This window comes from Anabrus simplex, chromosome 1, assembly GCF_040414725.1.
Source record: "Anabrus simplex isolate iqAnaSimp1 chromosome 1, ASM4041472v1, whole genome shotgun sequence".
Lineage (NCBI taxonomy): Eukaryota > Metazoa > Arthropoda > Insecta > Orthoptera > Tettigoniidae > Anabrus > Anabrus simplex.
In genome coordinates this window covers 722,261,979-722,283,408 of record NC_090265.1, presented here as the reverse complement: position 1 = coordinate 722,283,408, position 21,430 = coordinate 722,261,979, and the positions used below count along the sequence as shown (strand labels likewise).

At 38.9% G+C, this 21,430-nt stretch overlaps 1 protein-coding gene across 1 annotated transcript in view; it reads right to left on the bottom strand.

Annotated features, from left to right (window-relative positions):
* l(3)73Ah (lethal (3) 73Ah) overlaps positions 1 to 21,430 on the bottom strand; it is a 77,175-nt gene that overhangs the window by 44,407 nt on the left and 11,338 nt on the right. Inside the window, exons 2-3 of the mRNA XM_067146383.2 lie at positions 7,442 to 7,555; positions 375 to 527 (exon numbers count right to left, since the gene is read on the bottom strand). Coding sequence (XP_067002484.1) covers positions 375 to 527; positions 7,442 to 7,553 — 265 coding nt within the window. The 5' untranslated portion in view covers positions 7,554 to 7,555. The remainder of the gene's footprint in view (positions 1 to 374; positions 528 to 7,441; positions 7,556 to 21,430) is intronic.

Below are 21,430 nucleotides of genomic sequence, written 5' to 3'. Positions count from 1 at the left end.
CGAAACAATTCGTGGAAAACCTGTGCGGAACTGCTTGTGCAAGAGTTAAAGACTGGAAGTGTTTTGGTAAAATTTTCAGCAAAGCTTTTGACAGTAAACAGTGTTTATGGAGAACATTTAGAGAAAGGAGGAACAAATATAAAATTAGCTAAGAGTATTATTACGTAAGACAATCCTCAAAACAGTTTATAGAGAAACACACTCTGAATAAACTCTCTGAAACAACAAACCACTAAACAAACATCTAACAAGGCAATGCTCCAGTACTACCTTACAGTGAACTACAACCAGGACATAATACTTTGAAATCATCAATAATCTATAAAAAAAAGTTGAGAGAACAACCAGATGGTCAACGATGGAAGGACACTCACTATCCTGCAAGTTAGGCACCAACTTGTACACGATGTCCTGCATAGTGCGGTCGAAGCTGATGTACTGCAGCGGATGAGACTGGTGGATCACTATCTGGCACGTCGGACATGTGTTGTTCTCTTCCAAGTGCTTCACCAGGCAGCTCTTGCAGACTGAAATCACATAATGCTCATTTTAACACAGTTTAACAAAGAACCACATTTCCTTTTAAGATCTGCTTATGAATAATTTACTTTCTGAAAAAGAAAATTCAATGAAATTCCACTTCAATTAAAATGCAAGTATTGCATTATATAGATCAATTTACAAACAAGGAACCGTTGAACTGTATCAGACTTAATGAAAACAAGTTGCAAATATTTGGTACTCATATTTCTAAGATATAAATGAAAACCTTCTGTTAATATTGTAAACACATGATAGCTTCAAGAAGTCAGCAGAATTGAAGAGCCCGGCGCAAGAACCAGACAGCTCCAAAATATAAAAGTTTTCATGGGACACAAAAAACTTCATAAAATAATTATATATTGAAGAAGTAAGGGTTATCTACGTACACTAGCTAGAATCAGTAGTAACATACACACTGAAGTGGAAATGATACGAGTTGGCTTACTGGACTCCACTCAGTTTATTAACACAACCGCTGGAGATATTTTGTTTCATACCCTGGTAAACTATGTGTACTATGGAGAATCCAATAAGCAGTACTACCCATATCTGAGTTATCAATGTAAGGCACTTTAATATACAGCAGACTTACTGTGAGTGTAAATATCGTTACAATGCAGCAAGATTTATATACACCCAGGAAACGATGTTCACAGGAAATTCATCATTATTCAGGGTACATCATCACTCTCAAATGAAACTATCTAATTGTAGAACAGCAAACAGTCAGGTGAAACATATTTTGAAGCTATATCCTTAACATCCTTTGCCTTATTTGCATTGACTTTTAAGTCACTGCAATGTAGAACACTTTATGTGTCTGGTAAGGAAAGAGTAGCTCCTGCCTTCTCCAAAACAAAGACATTCCTTACCATAATACAGATGTTGATTCCGAAAGAGAACCTATTTACCAAGTGATGAGCCCAATTTAGCACACTGGGGGCAAAAACGCTGGCAACTCGGAATGAGTTCACTGGAAAATTTATAATGTCCAATAACGGACCGACTATATTGGTATTATCCCTTACCATGGTACTTGCACTGACACTGCACGACAGTCCATTGCTGTTGTATTCAAACGTATCTGTATTTTGACACTGTCAATGGTGACCTTAGTTTTGAAGAAGGTTTTGAAGTGAGTTGTGTAGTCAAAAACATTGTTCGTGTTACATCAAGAACAATGAACTTACAACTCGCATTCTGTACCAGGGCACGATAATTTTGTCGCATATATATTCTCTCTCACTTTCCTTTTTCCTTCTCGATTACACCAGAGGTCCGGTCGTCGTGGAGGAAGCTATGGATACCAGAGCATTATTTTCTCAAATCTCCCAAGTCCTTTGATAAGTGTATACAGAAAATGAAAACTACCAAGGTTCTTATTCTGTGCTGAACAATTATCTGAGAACAGATTCAAGACTGTGATGTCATCACTTATTTTGCTTTGTAAGAAGTGATTAAGCATGCTAATCACCTGATTTTGACCCTTCCCACCAATAGTTTCATCGTACATATAACAAAATTATGTGCCTGTCTTTCCAGAGTGTATAATAAAGTTATACAATCACAACTGCCATTTATAAAATACTGGTTATGTCTCTCCAGGAACACTGAATTATAGTTGCTGCAAGAAACTGACATCTCCACGAGCCTGTCTGGGTTGATGCACTGGCAGAAACAGTTAAAACGCCAACAGCACTTTTCATACTCCTACTATGCATCAAATAAGTAGAATAGTACAGTTCTTGCACCGGCAGATAGAGCTTTTTAATGATATAGCTTACAGCAAAAAGCCAAAATTGACCAAAAAGTGGAGCTGTCTGGTTCTTGCGCCGGGCTTGTCAACTGGCTTATTATACGGAAATTCATATATATCAACCCATTTACAAAATAAGATTGAATCTCCATATAGCAATATTTGGGGGGCCAACCAGATTGTATTGTAATATAGAATGAATAGAAAATCACACGCACAATAATGTTTAATCTAGAGATTAATTTAATGTAGCACGCAGAGAGACTAAACATATTTTAAAAAATCACAAATACGTGCTACTTACTGTAGTGTTTGTCTAGTTTAACTACACAATAAAAATGTAATGAATTACACAATAGCACTGAAAGAAATTGTTGTTCCAGTTATCTACTTAAAAAGAAATCACTAACTCTTAATTTTGCTCATGATAGCCTCTTTAATAAATACTGACCTTAAAGATTCCAAAGCATTGTTCCTTTGTAACACATTGAAGAATACTTGGCGTACACTGAACTTATTCCATTTCTCTCAGCAGTTCTAAATGTTTCCATTGCAGATTGTAGACATCAGTACATTTTGCTACTCCCATCTGTTTTATTTCATTATCCAAATCTTTAAATGTTGTTTTGTTTCCAAAGTTATTGAATTACGCTGAACAGGAGCCATACCTATGTTACATCCACATACTAGAAAATAACAGACTGCAAAAAGTGGGTATTTGTAAAGGTACTTCATACTTCCATCATTTCATAGAAATTCCTGCCCTTAGCCATACCTGCTATCATCTGCAGGGACCAGCATATCACTTTCTGAGAACCATTTCATATTGTTACAACATTGTTTCTGAAATTACTTCATCGCTGTAATGAACAACAATCAACATTATTAAGAGATGAAGTTTTCATCTTAACGCAGTTTTATCGTTACATCAATTTTTGTTACAATGAAGTCTGGCTGTACTACAAATACACAATACCGTAGTTTCAAGAAGTCACCAGAATTAGCTTCTTACACACTGCCAAAAAAAAAAAAAAAAAAAAAAAAAAATCCCTCAAGGACAGTGTTCACTGGCATTCTGAGAGGTGGTTGTTCTAGGGATTAATTTGTCATGGACATCGATAATCAGATGGCACTCAGGAGGCTTGTACATGCCCACTCTGTTTTGACTCTGCAGGCAGTAACTGTGCTGAGGTTGGAGGTGAACAGTGTTTGTAGCATTCACTGTAGGGTACAACCATGTCCTTCCGTCGACTACGTGCTCCTGTTAAACAAATGCAGCCATTTGAACGGGGTTGCATTCCACAACGCGGGAAGCTGGATAGACGTATCAACGGATTGCTGCACATGTTGGGCACAATGTATTGGCGATGCGTCGCTGCTTTCAGCAGTAGTCTGTGGAACATTCCCACACCCGTAGACTAGGCTCCGGACATCTGCGTAGTACAGACGCATGTCAAGATCGACGCATTGTGTGAGCAGCGGTAGCCAACTGAAGATCATCCAGGAACGAAATCCGTTCACACACTGCACCTGCCGTGTCACTATGGATCCTTGGGAAATGTCTGCTTGCAGCAGGATTACGATCTTGTGTGCCCCTGGCCAGACTACCACTGACACCATGACACCGCCAAGCAAGGTTACTCTGTTGTCATGAAAGAGTAGAATGGAGAGCGGAATGGCACTGTGTTGTCTTCAGTGACGAGAGTGGGTTCTGTCTCGATGCAAGTGATGAACATACACATGTATGGCGTAACCCGGGTGAGTGGCCTGTTCCAGAGTGCATTCACCCATGACACCCAGGTCCCAGCCCAGACTTCATGGTGTGGGGGGCCATCAATTACACCTCGCGGTCACAGCTGGTGTTTCTGTCTGTCTGTTAGGTCATCAGCCCAGAGGCTGGTTGGATCCTCAAATAGCACCACCAAAGGTTATGCGGTTATAAGGAAACCGCAAAAACCAATGGCAGCACCAAAATGAGGCATACTAGGCAAGACGAGGAGTGAGGTAGTTTGCCATTGCTTTCCTCACTGGGTCAGAAAGTGCTATTGCAGCACGACTGACCCTATGAGCAACACCTTCCATAACACTCAGATGCACTAGTCGTGCTCTGAATGCCATTACTCAGCACCACCCATACCCCGGCAGCTTCCATATTGTCACAGCCATGGATGAGACTGGGACTTCAGTGAAAGCTACACTTTACTCTGGCCCGTGCCAAGAGATGGATACAAAAGTACTGTATCCATCAAGAAATGGCAGCAGGCAAGGTGTTTCTGCAGGGTAACATAACCAGTGCCCGCTACATTGCACAGGTTACTGTCCTCGTGCAGGGTAACATAACCAGTGCCCGCTACATTGCACAGGTTACTGTCCTCGTGCTACTGCCATTTCTTCGACAGTACGGTGATGTGCTTTGTCAGTAGGGCAATGCAAGTCCATATATAGCTGCTGTGACACAATGTGCTCTACGAGGTTTACAACAACTGCCCTGGCCAGCAAGATCACCAGATCTCTCGCCAAATGAACATGTATGGGGCATGATGAAGCAGGAACTTACACATTCTCCAGAGCCTGCAAGAACAACTGCCGAGGTGCAAGATGTTTGGGACAATCTATCGCAGGATGCCATTCGGCACCTTTATGATCGCTTGCATTCGCAAATACATGCCTGCATTGTCGCCAGACGGGGGTACACTGTGTATTGATGCGACTTAGACACCCTTTAGTGTGACGTGTGTTTCATTTGGTCTGAATTTGTAATCATATACTCCTGCAATGATAAACTACTTGTCACATCGCTTGTCAATAAAATGACCTTGTCCTTGAGGATGTTGCATGCTTTTCTTTTTTTTTCCAGCAGTGTATATTTTCATCCTTTATATAATATTTCCTTACAATAGTTCCTTTGCTCTGTCAATGTAATTAGTATGGGTATGTAAGAAGCATCCATGGAAGCTGTCTTTTGATGCTTTTCCCAACATTTTCAATGTTCTGGCTGCACTTGCAGTAACTCTTTTGGCACTCTTGAATTGTTAATGTCTGTCATATATATCTGCATTTTCTTAACTGCTATCCAACCATAAGCTTCTTTCATATACATCAAAAATTTCACTGTCGATAGTTAAAGAGAGGATTAAAAAGAAAATAGACAGGAATTCAGGCAATGCCAAATTTAGCTTCAGATCAGGGAAAGGAATGAGAAAAGCAATACAGGCACTATGTCAAGTTTTGGAAAGATCAGAAGTGACTAGATAAATGTATAAAGCATTTACTGACCTAGAAAAAGGATTTGAACTGGTTGACTGGAAGTTATTGTTTAAAGCAATGTGCAAAGTAAGGTTTGACTGGAGGGACAGGTTGACTAATTTTCAATTATATAAAAAAATCAAAATACAGAATTGGATATAAAGAAGCAAAAATCAAACAGGGAGTGAGACAGGGGTGTCGTCTATCACCTTACTTATTTAATATGTTCATCAAATGAAAGAAATGAAAACTGGAATTTAAATTAAGGGAATATATATTCACTACATCAAATTTGTCAATGATACTGCATTAATGGCAGGCTTGGATAAGGAGCTAAATAAATTCCTTGGCGTCTTAAAACATGAGACAATACAGTTTGAACTAAAACTAAGTACCAAGACAAAAATCATGTTATAGGTAAGAAGGGAGGTAGAGGAAATACTCACTCTGAAATAGAAGAGGACTGAAAGGACTAATAAGGAAATTGGACACCTACTTTGGCATGATACTTCTGGAGGTAAGATTTTAGGGGGGAAAAATCAGGGGACGACCAAGAACATCTTATTTAAAAAATATGGTCACTGAGATGGTGTGTTTTTCCCATCTGGAGATGCAAAACTGCTGAGAATTGGAAACAATGACTGCAAAGACAAGGCTAATCCTTTTGAATGAAGAAGGATACTCATTTTTTAACCCTTTAATGTGAAGAGGTGTGGAACAAACTGAGGCCACAGAGCTAGCAGGCTGAATGCTGAAAGCCATAGCAGTCTATAATAAAGATGTGTATAAAATCCAACCTGTACACGGAATTTGTGAAGTGGCAATGTGAAAATAATCCTTCCACGCAGGCAGTGTCAGTGGGTGTTCAGCACAAATGGAATAGAGTGGGAATGTAACATGTAAACTCTCACGATTGGCTGTTGGTCTTGAAGCAGAGAACATGTCAAAATGTGGGTGTGAAACATGTTTCATGCTGAAAACAAGCTGCACACTAATATTTTTAAATAATGGTAGCCTATGAGAAGTCAGGTGCATCACACAACTGTTCTGGTACTTATGTGATGCACAGATCTGCATTATGCACAAAACGGTATGTGGGACCCTTAGAGCGGAGCGATCCTAACTTGTTTGCTTCCTTCTTGAGACAAGCTAGGAGAAGGTGAAGGAGGCTTTGCCCTCTCCTAAGTGATATCGTGCATGACCGTACCTCACTGATTACATGTGCAGACAATATGTATGTTACAACTGATAAATTTAATGTACGTAGCAATTAGACCATACATGAGCTTCCTCTGTAGATCATTGGTAGTGTGTCGGATTCCAGATCCAAAGACAGCGAGTTCAAACCCGGCAGAGGAAGTTGGATATTTGAAGTGCGGAGAGAAGTCCATTTGACACTTCATGTTGTATGATGTTGGCATGTAAAAGATCTCTGATGACACATTTGGTGTTTACTCAACAAAATTCATTAAAACTCAGCCACAGGTGCCCAAAAGAAATTCAGTTTTCTCTGTCATCTAGTGGGCCTAGAGTAAAACAAAATGTCAAAACTGATGAGCAGACAGCCAGATGACATCAAACTAAAATGCCTGCACATGGTAGTTGAGGCCATACGATTACTATTATTATTATTTAGAACATAATAAGTGTAAGTAAAAAATTCTAATAACCTATTTTCATACAAGTCTTACGAAACAAAACACTTAAAATCATATAAAAAAAGAACACATACCAATCACAGAAAGCTAAGAACTTAATACTGATTGCAAGCTACTGATTCGTAATAATGTTAATGCAATTTATAATTAGGCAAGATTTCCCTCGTTTGCAACAGTAACTTCAACTTGGAATAGGTTTTCTTTTCAAACTTCCACTTTATACTCTAAATATACTCACAAGTATGGAGACACTCTGTCACTGTGGTAGCGTCGATCAAGTAGCCTCGACAGATCTTACATGTGATGTGGCTGTTCAAAGTCTTTAACTTGATTCGTCTCTCCATTGTCATGACTGGAAAAAGGACAAGGAATTCCATAACTCAAATGTTCAACAATAAAAAAATAAACAAACTGGGCACATATTTAACATAACACAGCAAAGGCAGGAAACGTCTTAAACGCGCACAAAAATCTTAACCAATGAAATGTTGAATTGGGCCTAATCCATTCATGCTCCTCAGCAACTTAGGTTGCCAAACAACATTTTACGATCTGGTGATGGTACGCGGTTTACGAGGCTTAGGGAATCTTTCATCTCGCGTCCTTCATGGATGATACCTTCATTTTTTGAAGTGTCGGAGCCCCCCCCCCCCACAGTTTTCTCCTCCAATTAATGTTGACAGAGGATGGTTAACTATCTGTACTTCCTATCACACCACAGCACTCACATTGGCAACACAAGTTTTTTTAGAGTAACACTAACAATGAGATCCCTACAACCCCAGTCTGAAACTTGATTGTTCATATAGTATATACCGTGTCCTTAATGAGCAATAATTCAAGTACAAGGCACGAGTGATACTCGCCAGCAATCACTGAGGCTCAAACATTTAAGGTAAGATGTATACTTATTGACACCTTCAGCATCTCACTCATTTATCTCTTCTACTGATTACTTACATTAGAGAAAGTAAGTGTTTAAATTTTTCAGTTCCAAATCTTAAAGGTTTTAACATGTCAAAGCCCAATGTCACCAACAGGTGACACTTAATATTAACATCATTTCCTGCTAATCAGGCTGCTTAAACTTTTCTGCCTGTTGGAAGTATTTAAAGAAAGGTCTTATAATTTGAAATGGACCATTTTTGAACTCACAGCCTGCACAGGTCAGTCAGCTCTCGCTCAGATAAAAGAGGAAACAGACTGGATTGAAGTGGAGAAGCAACTACAAGTTATTATGGTATGGAAAACCTGTGATAAAAGGTGATTTCATTTTGCATTTTGTGCACGTAAATTGCTCAAATTTTCTGTAATGAAAGTGACACATTCTTGAGCACAATATTATAATTTAAGGATATGTAATTGCCGTGAAAAGGCATGGTGTCACCTATAGGTGACATTGGTCACATGAAGTAGGCCTTTTTGTCCACTTTGAGTTATAAATAGTATCCGATATTCAATTTGTGTTTTCTCCCTCTTTTCAGTCTTACACTGGATGAGGCACTAAAAATGTTGGAAGATGACAGTAATAATCCACCATCTACGGATGTCATTATGTCTCTTCCAAATGATGGACATTTTACGGATGAGGAAAGTGGTGATGAAGCAAGTAATTCTGTTCATGTCAATCCCATTCCTGGTAGAATATTGAGGTTCACAGTGGAAATAAATGTGATATCAGCAGATGATGATACGCCGATACCTTATAATGAAATGCAGTTGGCACCGGGTCTTTCTAGGACAAATAAACCAGCCTCTTCTAAGAAAAAATAAAATATATTGTGGGCAGCTGCAGAGGGAAATTTCATTTTCTGATTGGGTGAGGTGACGTGAACGAGGAACCTTCTGAATATTACACACCGCAACTGTCTCCAGTTCAGTGTTTGGAGTTACTGTTCATTGAATAAGAAGAATAATAATATTGTGAAAATGTCCAAGCTATATGCTCTGCTCAGAAACCATGTGTTAGACATAAATTCAGATGATATAAGTGTTTATATCCTTGTACTCCTGTTGACCGGTTGAATGAATTTGCACAATTATAAAAATGTTTTAAGAATTAAAATAGGATGTTTTCAATAAGTTTCCAACAGCATGAGAAGAAATGCATTTCCAGAAATTCATCAGTACTTTCATCTTTCAGATAATATGAATATCCCCCTCCTCCTCCTAATCAATAACAAACTTTGCAAGTTATGAGGATACTTAAAATTTCTAAATCAAAACTTTGGTCAGTAATTTGAGGAAATCTGTTCAACTGATCTTGCAGTGGATGAAGCAATGGTTGCCTTTTACAGTCGTTTAGTACCAAGCAACATATCCATGGAAAACCTCTACGATTCGGCCATAAATTGTGGACAATTGCTATGCGATTTTATTACCTCATAGCCTTCAAGTCTTACCAAGGATCTAAACGGGTCGCCAAAGACCTATCTGTGATCTGTGTCGGTGCGACGTAAAAAAAAAAAAAAAAAAAAAAAAAAAAAAAAAAAAAAGAGGCTCAACATCCTGGAGAGTCCGAAAATGCGTTAGGGGCAGCAGTTGTCCTTGCATTTGAGAGTAGACTACCAGCAAACTGAAAATGCAACTATACTGACCAATGTCACCTACAGGTGACACCACTGTATTTTGTTCGTGAAACACGTTTCCTGTAGATTTGTAGTTTTGTACTGTTTTTCGCAATGTACCTAACATAATCTGAAAGGAAATACATAGATTTATTCCATACATAGTGTTTGGGCTTTGATGGGTTAATAATGAAATATTTTCCTTTAGTGTGTGATTTCTAGTAACCTATGTATTGAAAAAGTGGCAAAAATTACACTTACTGACACTTTTTTTATGGCAGTTGATATAAGCTTACATTTTTTATTTGTTTACTATGTAAGGCCTAGCTTATTAACAAAACTGTTTTCCTGCCCTATTTCAAGGATATCAAGTCATTTTCTATTAAAAATATAAAATACAAAAATAACAACATTTACAGTAGTCTCGATTATTCGAACTAAATGGGACCTGGAGCACGCCGGATGACCAAAAATGTTGAATAATACAGAATAACTTTGAAAATGAACTAAAACAAACAGGAAGGCTATACTGTATTACTAAAACAATGACATGTTTCATGGCACTCTATTTATGAATTCAATTGTACAGTACATGCAGTATTGAACGAAAACATTCCAAATGTCTTACGAAAAAGAACTTGTCAGTAATGTCTGCTTGCCTGCTGATTCACGTTTTCTTGCTGCGAGATCCCGTCATTGATGAAAAATCAACACCTCCGTTGCACTTGCTTCCGGCTGTTGCTCAACGTAGGTTAATGCCATTTCCAATGCACTTAATCCTTCACCGTGAGACCTCGTTTTCTCTTTTCGTTCTGCAATGCCTCCTTCTTCATCATCCTCATTTTCTTTAGCATTTACAAAATCAATATCAGGGTCAGTTAGTTCAAACAGCTGATCTTGTGCACACAACTTACTCACATCTTGAGTCGTAGCATCCTCGCAGCCCGGATGCAATTCAGTAAGGGAACAATGTTTTCCATGTCTTCTTTTACCACCTCCTCTTGATGTTCAACGTCACTCAACGATATGTTCCAAGACTTTCCTAATGTCGTCGTTTCAACTTCTTCTCAAGACTGTGCTATCCAGTATGCGATGTCTTTCACGTCGATTCGTTTTAACATTTCTACCATGTCGTTGTCATGGCCCATTTCCTCTATCAGGGATGAAAGGAGTTTCCGTCCATATTTCCCCTTCAATATTTCCAGCAAATATTGGTCCACTGACTGGCATAATGATGTCACGTTAGCAGGGAGGAAAATGACTTTGATGTCACCACTTCTAAGTTGATCTTCATTTGGGTGTGATGGAGCGTTGTCTAGTAGAAGAAGAGCTTTTCTTTGGAGATGTTTGAAGCTAGAAATTGTTCTACATCTGGAACAAACTGCGCAAAAAAACAATGTTTAAAGATGTCAGCAGACATCCAGGCAGCCTTCTGATTCGTGTAATGGACTGGAAGTGAATTAACAGAAATGTTTTTAAATGGCCTAGGCTTCTTTGCTTTATCGATCATAAGCAATTTTGCTTTTAAGTTCCCAGGAACAATACTACAGGCAAGAAGAATAACTCTTTCCTTACTACGCTTGTAGCCAGGTGCAGACGTCTTGGCTCCGGTTGCGAGAGCGTTTGATGGCAGCATCTTGAAATTTAGCTCAGTTTCTTTACAATTAAAAATCTGATCACCGGTTAATCCTTTAGCAAGAATTATTTCTTGAAATTCCTTTTTAAATTTTACACCCTCATCGGATTTAGCCGACAGTTTTTCTCCACAGATATTAAGCTGCCTAATGCGTACCGTTTTTTCAACTGATCAAGCCACCCAGAACTGGCAGTAATATTAGGGTCCCCTTCATTAAACTCCTTCTGGAAATACACCGCCTTTTCTTCCAGAATGGGGCCAGATATATGCAGGCCCTTTTCCTGGTTTTGAGTGAACCAAATAAATAGTGCTTCACTTAATTTTTCGTACTCACATTTTTTCAATGTTTTTCTGATTTTCAGTGCATCATTTGTTGCTCTGGTAGACCACCACTTTTCAATTTCTTCCCTCGTTTTTTTTTTTTTTTTTCCAGTCTCCTACTGTAACACGTCCAACACCATAATCTGAAGCCACTTTTTGAAGAGTTTCCCCTTTGTCCAGTGTTTTTAACACACACAATTTGTCTTCCATAGAAACAACCACCTTCTTCGGTTTACTCACCATACTCACAGAGGATATGAAAACTATAACATCCGGTTTTCCGTGGTTTCACATTTTCACACCAGGCAAATGCTGGGGCTGTACCTTAATTAAGGTCACGGCCGCTTCCTTCCAACTCCTAGGCCTTTCCCATCCCATCGTCGCCATAAGACCTATCTGTATCGGTGCGACGTAAAGCCCCTAGCAAACTATAACATCCGCACCCAACCAATACTACACTGAACAATGACTGAAGACTCGCTGCACCTGTCCTTGAGAAAATACCGGTCCTACCGCCATCAGTCAGGCCAGGGGTGTTCCCACGGTCGCACCCTCCATACCGGGTATCCCAGAATTTAGTCTCCACCAAAAGTTCAAAATTAAGCCGATCAGTGTTGGATAAGTGAAGGTCGGTTGACTGAGACTCTACTGTATCTGCAAGTCACTGAAAACATATGAATGTGCTGAATGCTAACATTTCCTGTCAACCAACTGCTTATAATATATCATGCAGGTTTTGAAAGCAGTGCTTACAGAAAATGAAATTATCTGAACCTAAATCTGACAGCGATTGACTACTGATTGGGAAGAGAAGTATAGTGGAAAACTTTCCACATAGAGTATAGTGCCTCATTATCTTCTTGTAACACACTGAAAGCATAGCCCTTCCACATTTTGTTGTAACTTACTCTTTTTTCAACTTTGTTAATCCCTGCGGTTTACCTGACAGTTGAGAACATCTGTTTACCAATGCTTACGACAGATGTGTTGCACATATCGGGAATTACAGCGAATGATGTCCTTTATGCATTTGTTTATCCCTTTTCCTTCTGTCTCTCTTGCCATCAAACAATGTGCGCTGAAGTGATTTGCACTTATTTCACATCATCAGACATTTTCTACAAGTAAAACTGGCAGAACACTCTTGCGACTGAGAATCAGGCCAACTTCTCTTTCTTCCTGCTCTTTCCTTAGCCTACATTTTTTTCTTCTTCGCTTACATTCTAGGCAAAAGTAAAGAAGGCAGACCACATCAGTACAATACCCATGATTCTGTATTATCACATAATGATTTCTAAATTTTTCTGTACAGTTTTAAATTTTAAGATAAAGTCATTCTCAACTATTTCCTTGAACTCAGAAAACATTACATTAATAATTTTGCAGTCATATGAAACGAATTTCATCGATGATTTATCACTATCAACAAGGATGAGAAAGTCCACCTATCCAATACTATGGATAACTTAATATGTTAATATTATTATTATTATTATTAATTACATCAGGGCTAGTTTTAGCCCCTGTATTGGGTCATTCTCAGCCTTAAATTATAAATGGAAAAGAACATTAAATAACATAATAATATTACACTATTGGCATCTCTTGAAGCATTGATGAAATATGCTGTGGTTATACACAAGCCCATTAAAATTGGTGTGTCTTGCGTATATGTCTAACACTTTTGTGTCACTTTTCCCTTTATGATGATGATGCTTGTTGTTTTAAGGGGCCTAACATTGAAGGTCATCGGCCCCAAACTTTTCCTTTTAAGATAATCATAGTCTTAATATAAAACAGTATATTGCAGGTATGTCCAACATTAAAAAAAAAAAAAAGGAAATCATAGTCTTAATATAAAACACTACATTATTATGATATCCGTTTGGTGTAGCTTTTATCTTGCATTATTGTTGGAGTTAAAAGGATGGTCTATACGTGATGGATGGCTTTTGGGCTTCAGATTTAACTATTGCTAAGAGTATGTAACCTGCCATTTTTGTGGTATTAATAGGGACATTCACAGTATGAGTCTGTGACCTACTGCAGTAACATCATTTTTGCAAAGAACAGGTTGTATTTCATTAGCAACAATTGCCATCTTACTGGCTCCCAGGCACTTGCTGTAATCAAGTGCATCACTGTTCCATGGATATAGGAATTATTCCTCAGCAATTCAGATCTGATGTACATTATCTCTAGTAGTTGTAGAATTGGTGCAAATACTTCTCTGTTCAGAGCCCAAGATCAATTTTTCCTATGCTATTCTAGTAAACTAGTTCTCCATCTACACTTCACTGGTTACAATGCTGATAAATTGGCCGAGAGAAAAATTATCGTTTTTGGGATACAGAGCAAATAGAATATGAACACAACTCACTCAATTGAAAAGTTATCAAGCTGCCACAGGGACAATGCATAACAAAGACACAAAGTATGGTTACACATTTGCTGATAAAATATTTTCAGTTTTTAAGCAATCCTCCATTTCAGAAATCTCCTTCATAATATGTTTCACACATATAACTTAAGCATTTGCTATAATTGACCTGTTCATCCTTTTGAATGTAACGTAAATTCGTGCCCTCGTCTTGAGGTGGTGCCGCTCTTTTCAGGCACATCCCCAATGGAGGTGAGCTGCATGTACCATCCTAACAACATACCAGCCCTCCTGCCATTCTTAAATTTCTGACAATACTGGGAATCGAACCCGGCCCTCGAGGACGGCAGCTAATAGTGCTAACCATTATGCTACAGAGGCGGACATCCTTCTGAATGTCACCCTATAAAGGAAATACACTTTAACTTACTTTGCTTTCATTTACGAATCACCCAGACCAGCAAGGCTCATAAAAATATGCGATCCGTGCAGGATTTCTTGAGTGCTCAGATCCCTACCCCTCACTCGGTAATATCCGGTCAAAACTGTGCGCAGAGCTAGTAACTCTGAAACATGACGTGATCTCTTTAGGTCTTGTCATGGTTTCTATGTTAGGCCTAGTGTGTTGTGTCCTGGTGTTAATAGTTTGTTTTCTGTAGCTCATCTGAACTGATTAAGTGAAATGGATAATTACTACCACCAACCATACCAAAAGTACCCCAGGAGCTCCGAACTCCTCCTTGGAAAGATACTCCAATAACACGCATGACGAAGGCAGAAAAATAATAGCCAAAATGGTGGAATGTTGCGACTGTAAAAGAGAACATCCGGTATATTCACTCGCTCAGCATGTCTATAGAATGAGTTGCTGCTTATACGGGATAAAATACAGTATTAGCACCATCACCAGAATGAAATCAATTTGGGCATTCGTCTCATCCCTCCAAATCTCAGAAAATACTATGATAATGACTGAGCAATGCTATTGTGTGCCAATTACTGAACTTATTTTTCATTACCGACTGATAAAAGTTGTTTCAACATATTAAACATTCAATAAGAGGTACAAGCAGCATACCTGTTAAGCTGAGAATGAATTTTGATAGAATGAAGTATAGGACCACCATGTTGGAACAAACGTTTCATTTTTGTAAACATAATACCCAATATGACATCGCGTAGCAGAAGTTTCCCCATAACTGATTCACCTTGCATTAGTCTAATATTCTAGATCTGTTAGAATTTTAGTGACTTTATACTTAACATGAGAAATAAAACACAGAAGCAAAGAATTATAATTCCCTGTGTACATTTTTGTCAGATTACAGCAGATGTTTCTTAGGACCACTAGATACATGCAAGACAGCCACAAATATCTACAGCAGATACTTCTTAAAATTTACCTTTATCTTTTTTTCCTCTTTTCCCCCTCCATTTAATTGCATAAAGTAAACAGGCATGTATGAAGTAAATATCCTTCAGACTGAACTCGAGTTATTACTCTTTCCCATTTGTTCCACTCTATTTGGTTGGCAGTGATGTGGAAATGGACACCGAAGTGACACCCTTCTTCCTGCCTGTCTCCGCACTTCACTATAACTTCAGAGCTCAACAAAACTTGTGCGCACAATATACAGCAGTTAGCTCGGCCTTGGGCCAGAAAAGCGCATACGTGTGAAGCGGTAGCTGCTGGAGTTGCCTGCGGTAAGGAAGTGTGTCGAATCTTCCCTGGGAAGGTCACAGTCCTGCACACGTGTCCTTTTCATACAATGTACGGTTCTTAAAATTGAACCTCTTTCGGTACTGCGCTTCATCAGACAATAACCATCACAAAAAATAAAACTAATCTATTGCAATGCAAACTGAACAGGTATTGTTTGAACAGAGTTTTTATGTACATGTATATAAAAACTGACTCTTGTAGAGAAGTGTGTAGACAATTTCAAGTGAAATTCCCTTGTGCTCTATTTCTATGTAGAGAAACTGTTCAGTTTCTTGTTAACAAACCAAGAACAACGAGATTACTAAACACGAAAATTTCTAAGCCAAAACAGAGTTCCGATGGAGGGAAAAATTTACAAAATCTTTGCACACACTCCAAATAAATCTCTACAATGTATTGCGCAGAAAGATGGTGTTTTAAAAGCCTTGGTCCATAAGGCTACCAAACTTCTGAAGGTTAGTATACAGAAACTCAACACTGAGCATGCTATCAGGTTACAGATCAGGAGTCTCTGCTAGCGACACGCTGTCATGGGCAGCATACGCATGCACTCTTCTGGCCCAAGGCTGAGCTAACCGCTTTGTATTTCCTGGCTCTTTACATTCAACAATGGAATATTTTCATACTCTGAACAGTTTAAAAAGATTTGGTTGAGGATTTTATTTCAAGAATCTTCTTTTTGCACATGTTTTTGTACATCTTTCCCTAGCAAAAGACAACCCTTTTCCTGAACAAACTAAAATCCCCCTGGAATATTTTAAAATTACATGGTACATGAAATGATCACCCTTTTTTGTTGTTGGATAAAAGGTATATTATTAAATTTTTTTGAATACACATATTCTACAATAAATACTGCATTACGGAAAATTTGCCTAAAGCTCATCATGACCACCATATTGACTGGTAACTTTAGTTAAACTAACATCAGTGTTACCAGCTACGCTAGAGAACTTATCTTCCACAATTTCACTACAGGCTTCAAAAATAAGTTTTCTGAGTTTCATTACATCTAGTGGCCTTTTTGGATACTCTGTTTCCTTTACATACATCCAGAGATAAATAGTCACACAGAGTGAAATCAGGCCTATTTAGGGGCCAAGAATGTTCAGATTGTGTTGATTTTCTGATTGTTTCAAGATCAGAAAATCAACACAACTTTGGCTGTATGCGGCCTAGCACCATCTTGTATGAACCACCGCATAATGAAAGGCAAAGTTGTAGCAAGAAGCTGTGGTCAAATCAGTCCACGATTCAAGTTAGCGGCTCAAACTGTAACCTTTGGGACAGACTTGACTTTTTCATGAAAAACTTGTGGATCCTCAGTTAATCAGAACTGCACATTGTGTTCACTACACTATGATACAAATGAAAGTGTGCCTCCTCAGAAAGTCAAATGTTGTTCAGTACAGCTTTGTTATCTTCAGTCCAAAGTGCAAAAGCCACTCTCAGCAGTTTGTGTTTGTTTACGAGTTTATGCAACACGGTCATTTTATACAGGCATATCAAATGGAGATCGTTTTTCAGAATCAGTCAAACAGGGTGTCTAGAGATCCCTAGTTGCACTACTGCTTTCTGGGATGACTTGCCAGGGCTCCTCTGCATAGTGACTCTGACAGCTTCAATATTGTCAGGAGAATGCACAGGCTTTGTCGGGGACGCTTTGGTTCCAATACCGTTCCTTCCGTTTGAAACTTTTCATACAGTCTGTGGTTGGTTTAACTTGAAGGGGCCCACTGTGCATGAAACTGTCCTTGGAAATCCTTCTTGAATCAGCAAACAATAACAAACTTGATGGTCACTGTCACTGTAAATCTTTTGTCTGCCGTGCAGTACACATGAACACTCCATGGGACAGTAACCTGGATTAAATTTCATTTGTTTTTCCAAGGACTACTGAAACTTCTGTTGAGACACAAAATGTGAATGTTAAAATATATGAAAAAGGAATTAGAGATCAGTTTGTGCAACACCCTTCAGGTCATCGACCCCTAATGGTATGAAATGAGACGAAATGTATTGACAATTTAAAACTCCAAAACTAATTCACTGAGTAGAATTCAAAACATGATGATGAAGAATGAATGAATTTAAAACAATCAGCGGATCCAACTTGCAATACTGAAAGATTAAAAAAATAAAATAAAATTAATCCACTGACTAGAAATAGCCTATATATATATATATATATATATATATATATATATATATATATATAAAAGAGGCAATTGAACAGCGATTATGATCTTAAAACAATCAGTGGATTCGACCTACAATGCCCCACCTTTCCAGAAACTATTTTAAAACAATAGTAACTTATATACTGACCAAGGGGCTGCTTGCAAAGCACAATCCTGAATCGATGATGCTTGCTGTCTAAAGGGGTCAAAGATCTAGGTCAACGGCCCCTCATAATGGTACTTACAGCTAGTAAAGTAGAATCATGGTATTTCTCATATAGCAGTATTCACCATGAGCAATGTAGACTTACGGTGTTCCACACTTTGCAGTAGTACTCACAGGTAATGTAATACGCACAGGTAACGCAGACCTATGGTGTTTCTCACATTACAGGACCACTCATTGGCAACGCAAACCCATGGTGTTCCTCACACAGGTGCACTTATCACAGGGACTCGTACTATCCAGTGGTGTTCCTCTCATAGTGGGGTACTAATCACAGGCAGTGCAGACCCACAATGTCGCTCATATAGTGGTACTAATCACAAGCAACGCCCAGACACGCAGTGTTTATCACAATGATACAGGCAACATAAGGCTGTGGTGTTCCGCATATAGTGGTACTAATTGCAGGTACTGTAAAACCCATACTGATTCACCCTCTGTTGCTACTAAACACAAACCAATTGTGTACCTAACATTGGTACTACTCGCAAGTAAAGGCAACCCATGGTGTTCCTCGTGTGATGGAACTAAAATTTGTCGTCATTTTTAGGGCGGTACAAGGGCAGCAGGTAGGGACCCTTTTCGGAGGCAGTCCTACCCAGGGAGTGGCGCCCCTGCCTATGTGAGTCCCAGAGCACACTGACCCATTGTGTAACATCTGGTAAGGGTCCCAGCTCAGGGTTACGAGTGAAGACCTCGACTTCTACAGCGGAGAAGGTGAACTTCGGTACGGTGAAGATGGCGGAAGAGGCAGCCCTGTATTCAGGGATTAATATGAGTACAAGCTGCTGCCTTGTAGGTTTAGGTGACTGAACACCAAAGGCTAAGGGAGAAAACACTCAAAGAAAATCTCCATCTGTGTTGGGCTCAGCAGGTTAACAGAGGGATTACTGATGAAGTTGCTTTCAAGAATAATACGAGCCTCGGATTAGGAATTCATGACAATGGCGTCTGTTTGGTGCGGATGACTGTTTACAGCCCTATGTTACACCAGGTACCCAAACCAAACGAAGACAAAGTATCAGAGTGGGAACAATAAATATCCTGACATTGACAAACAAAACTGAAGAGCTGGTCGACCTCATGGAAAGGAGGGAACTTCTGATCATGGGCCTGAGTGAAACAAAGTCGAAGAAAACTGAGAAAATGAATATCAGATTGGACTACAGTCTCTACTGGTCTGGAAATGAAGTAGAGTCTAAGAATCGAGTAGGATTTTTAATACATAAAGACATAGATGCTTGTAGTGAAGTTGAGTTTGTTAGTGAAAGGATAATTGTTATCTGTGAACTTAGGAGGGAAAAAGTACAATGTGATCCAAGTCTATGCTCCACAGGTAGGATGCTCAAAAGAGGAAAAGGCCAGCTTCCTTAATAACTTGGAAGAACACACTGAGTATGACAATCTAATTGTAATGGGTGATTTTAATTCACAAGTTGGCTCACAATGAACAGGATATGAATCCACACTGCGCCCTCATGGAATGGAAAACAGAAATGAAGACAGAAATGACAGAAACCATGCAAGAAGATCCTTACATCAAGCAAGAACACGGGGAGATCAACATGAAATAGAGGAGAAGCTGTCACTTTACAGAAAGAAAAAATTACAGGTCAAACAGTTGGTTGTAGCTGAAAAGCAGAAATGCAAGGACGATCTGGCTAAAAAAATAATGCAGGATGGAAATTATGTTATACAGTATTGTTAAGAATAGAAGAACTCAAAATGAATCTATCCAATCTGTAGAAATTCCTAATCTAATGGTGAAGTGACTAGGGATAATACCAAAATATTACAGGAGTTCCGAAGGCACGTTGAAACTTTGCTGAAATGTTATGAAAATGTCACTCCATTAGACGATGAACCTTAAGATTTTAAGTGTTGAGATGATCAAAGCACTAGGACTAGGAGAGGTTGGACAACAGTGGATGTACAGGGTACTAAATAGAATATGGAAAGAGAATGTAATACCCAATGACTTTAAGCAAAGAGTCATCATCCCATTGTTGTAACGGTGATAAAAAGAAATGTTTTTGTTGATGATGTAATGGTATGGGGCGAGACACAAGCGGAAGTACAAACTAGACTAGATCTCTGGCATGAAGCTTTTACAACCTTAGTACTCAAAATCAGCTAAATGAAGACAATCGGCTTGGTGATGAGTAGAAACTCTCCAACTGTTCATCTAAGAATTGGAGATGAGGAGATGGATATTGTAGACAACTTCCAGTATTTAGGTACTGTCTGACATCAGACAATACCATACATCAAGAGATTAGCAACAGAATACAGAAAGCTTCCAAATTCTATTACGCTCTACGTCAAATACTTTGGGATGAAACATTTCCGTTAGTTTCCAAGATCGGGCTTGTACAAAATATATTTAGTATCTATATTGACGTATGGTCTGGAAGCAGCAACATTTACTGGACCAACAAAGAGTGGTCTTCGGGCAACAAAAATGAAGTTCCTCCGTTCTTGCCTAAAAAATAAAGGATAAAATAAGGAATGTGGATATCCAGCAACAGCTTGGATTGGAAAGAAGCTTGCAGGAGACACTAAAAGTGAAGAGATTGCAATGACATGGTCACATGAAAAGAATGGACCCTCACATGACTCCTCGAACATGCTTTGACCACAATGTTCCTGGGAAGAGACCAAGAGGAAGACCTCGTGATGTTTGGAAAAAACAGATTTTGAAGGACCCTGAAATTAGAGATGTGATCTGGTGAGCAGCATCTGTAGATGGATGGGACAAACTGGAGGAGGCTCGTACACAACCGTACCCAGCTTGCTGGAGCGAAGAAATGATGATGATGATGATGATGATACGGTATTCCACATTTTGATACTTCTGCTTTCTTTGACATCCTGTATTTTATATTTTCCTCATCAGCATTAAGTAGTTTAGCCCTGAAGCTTTATTTGGGCACAATGCTAGCCATTTCAGCAGAATCAAAATCTTAATCGTTATCTCCTGCTATTAATACAGATCATTCGGGAAGATGTCCGGCTTCATGGCTAAATGGTCAGCATACTGGCCTTAGGTCACAGGGGTCCCGGGTTTGATTCTGGGTAGAATTGGGAATTTTAACCATAATTGGTTAATTCAGCTTGCACAGGGCTAGGTGTATGTGTCGTCTTCGTCATAATTTCATCCTGATCATGACATGCAGGTTGCCTATGGTCGTCAA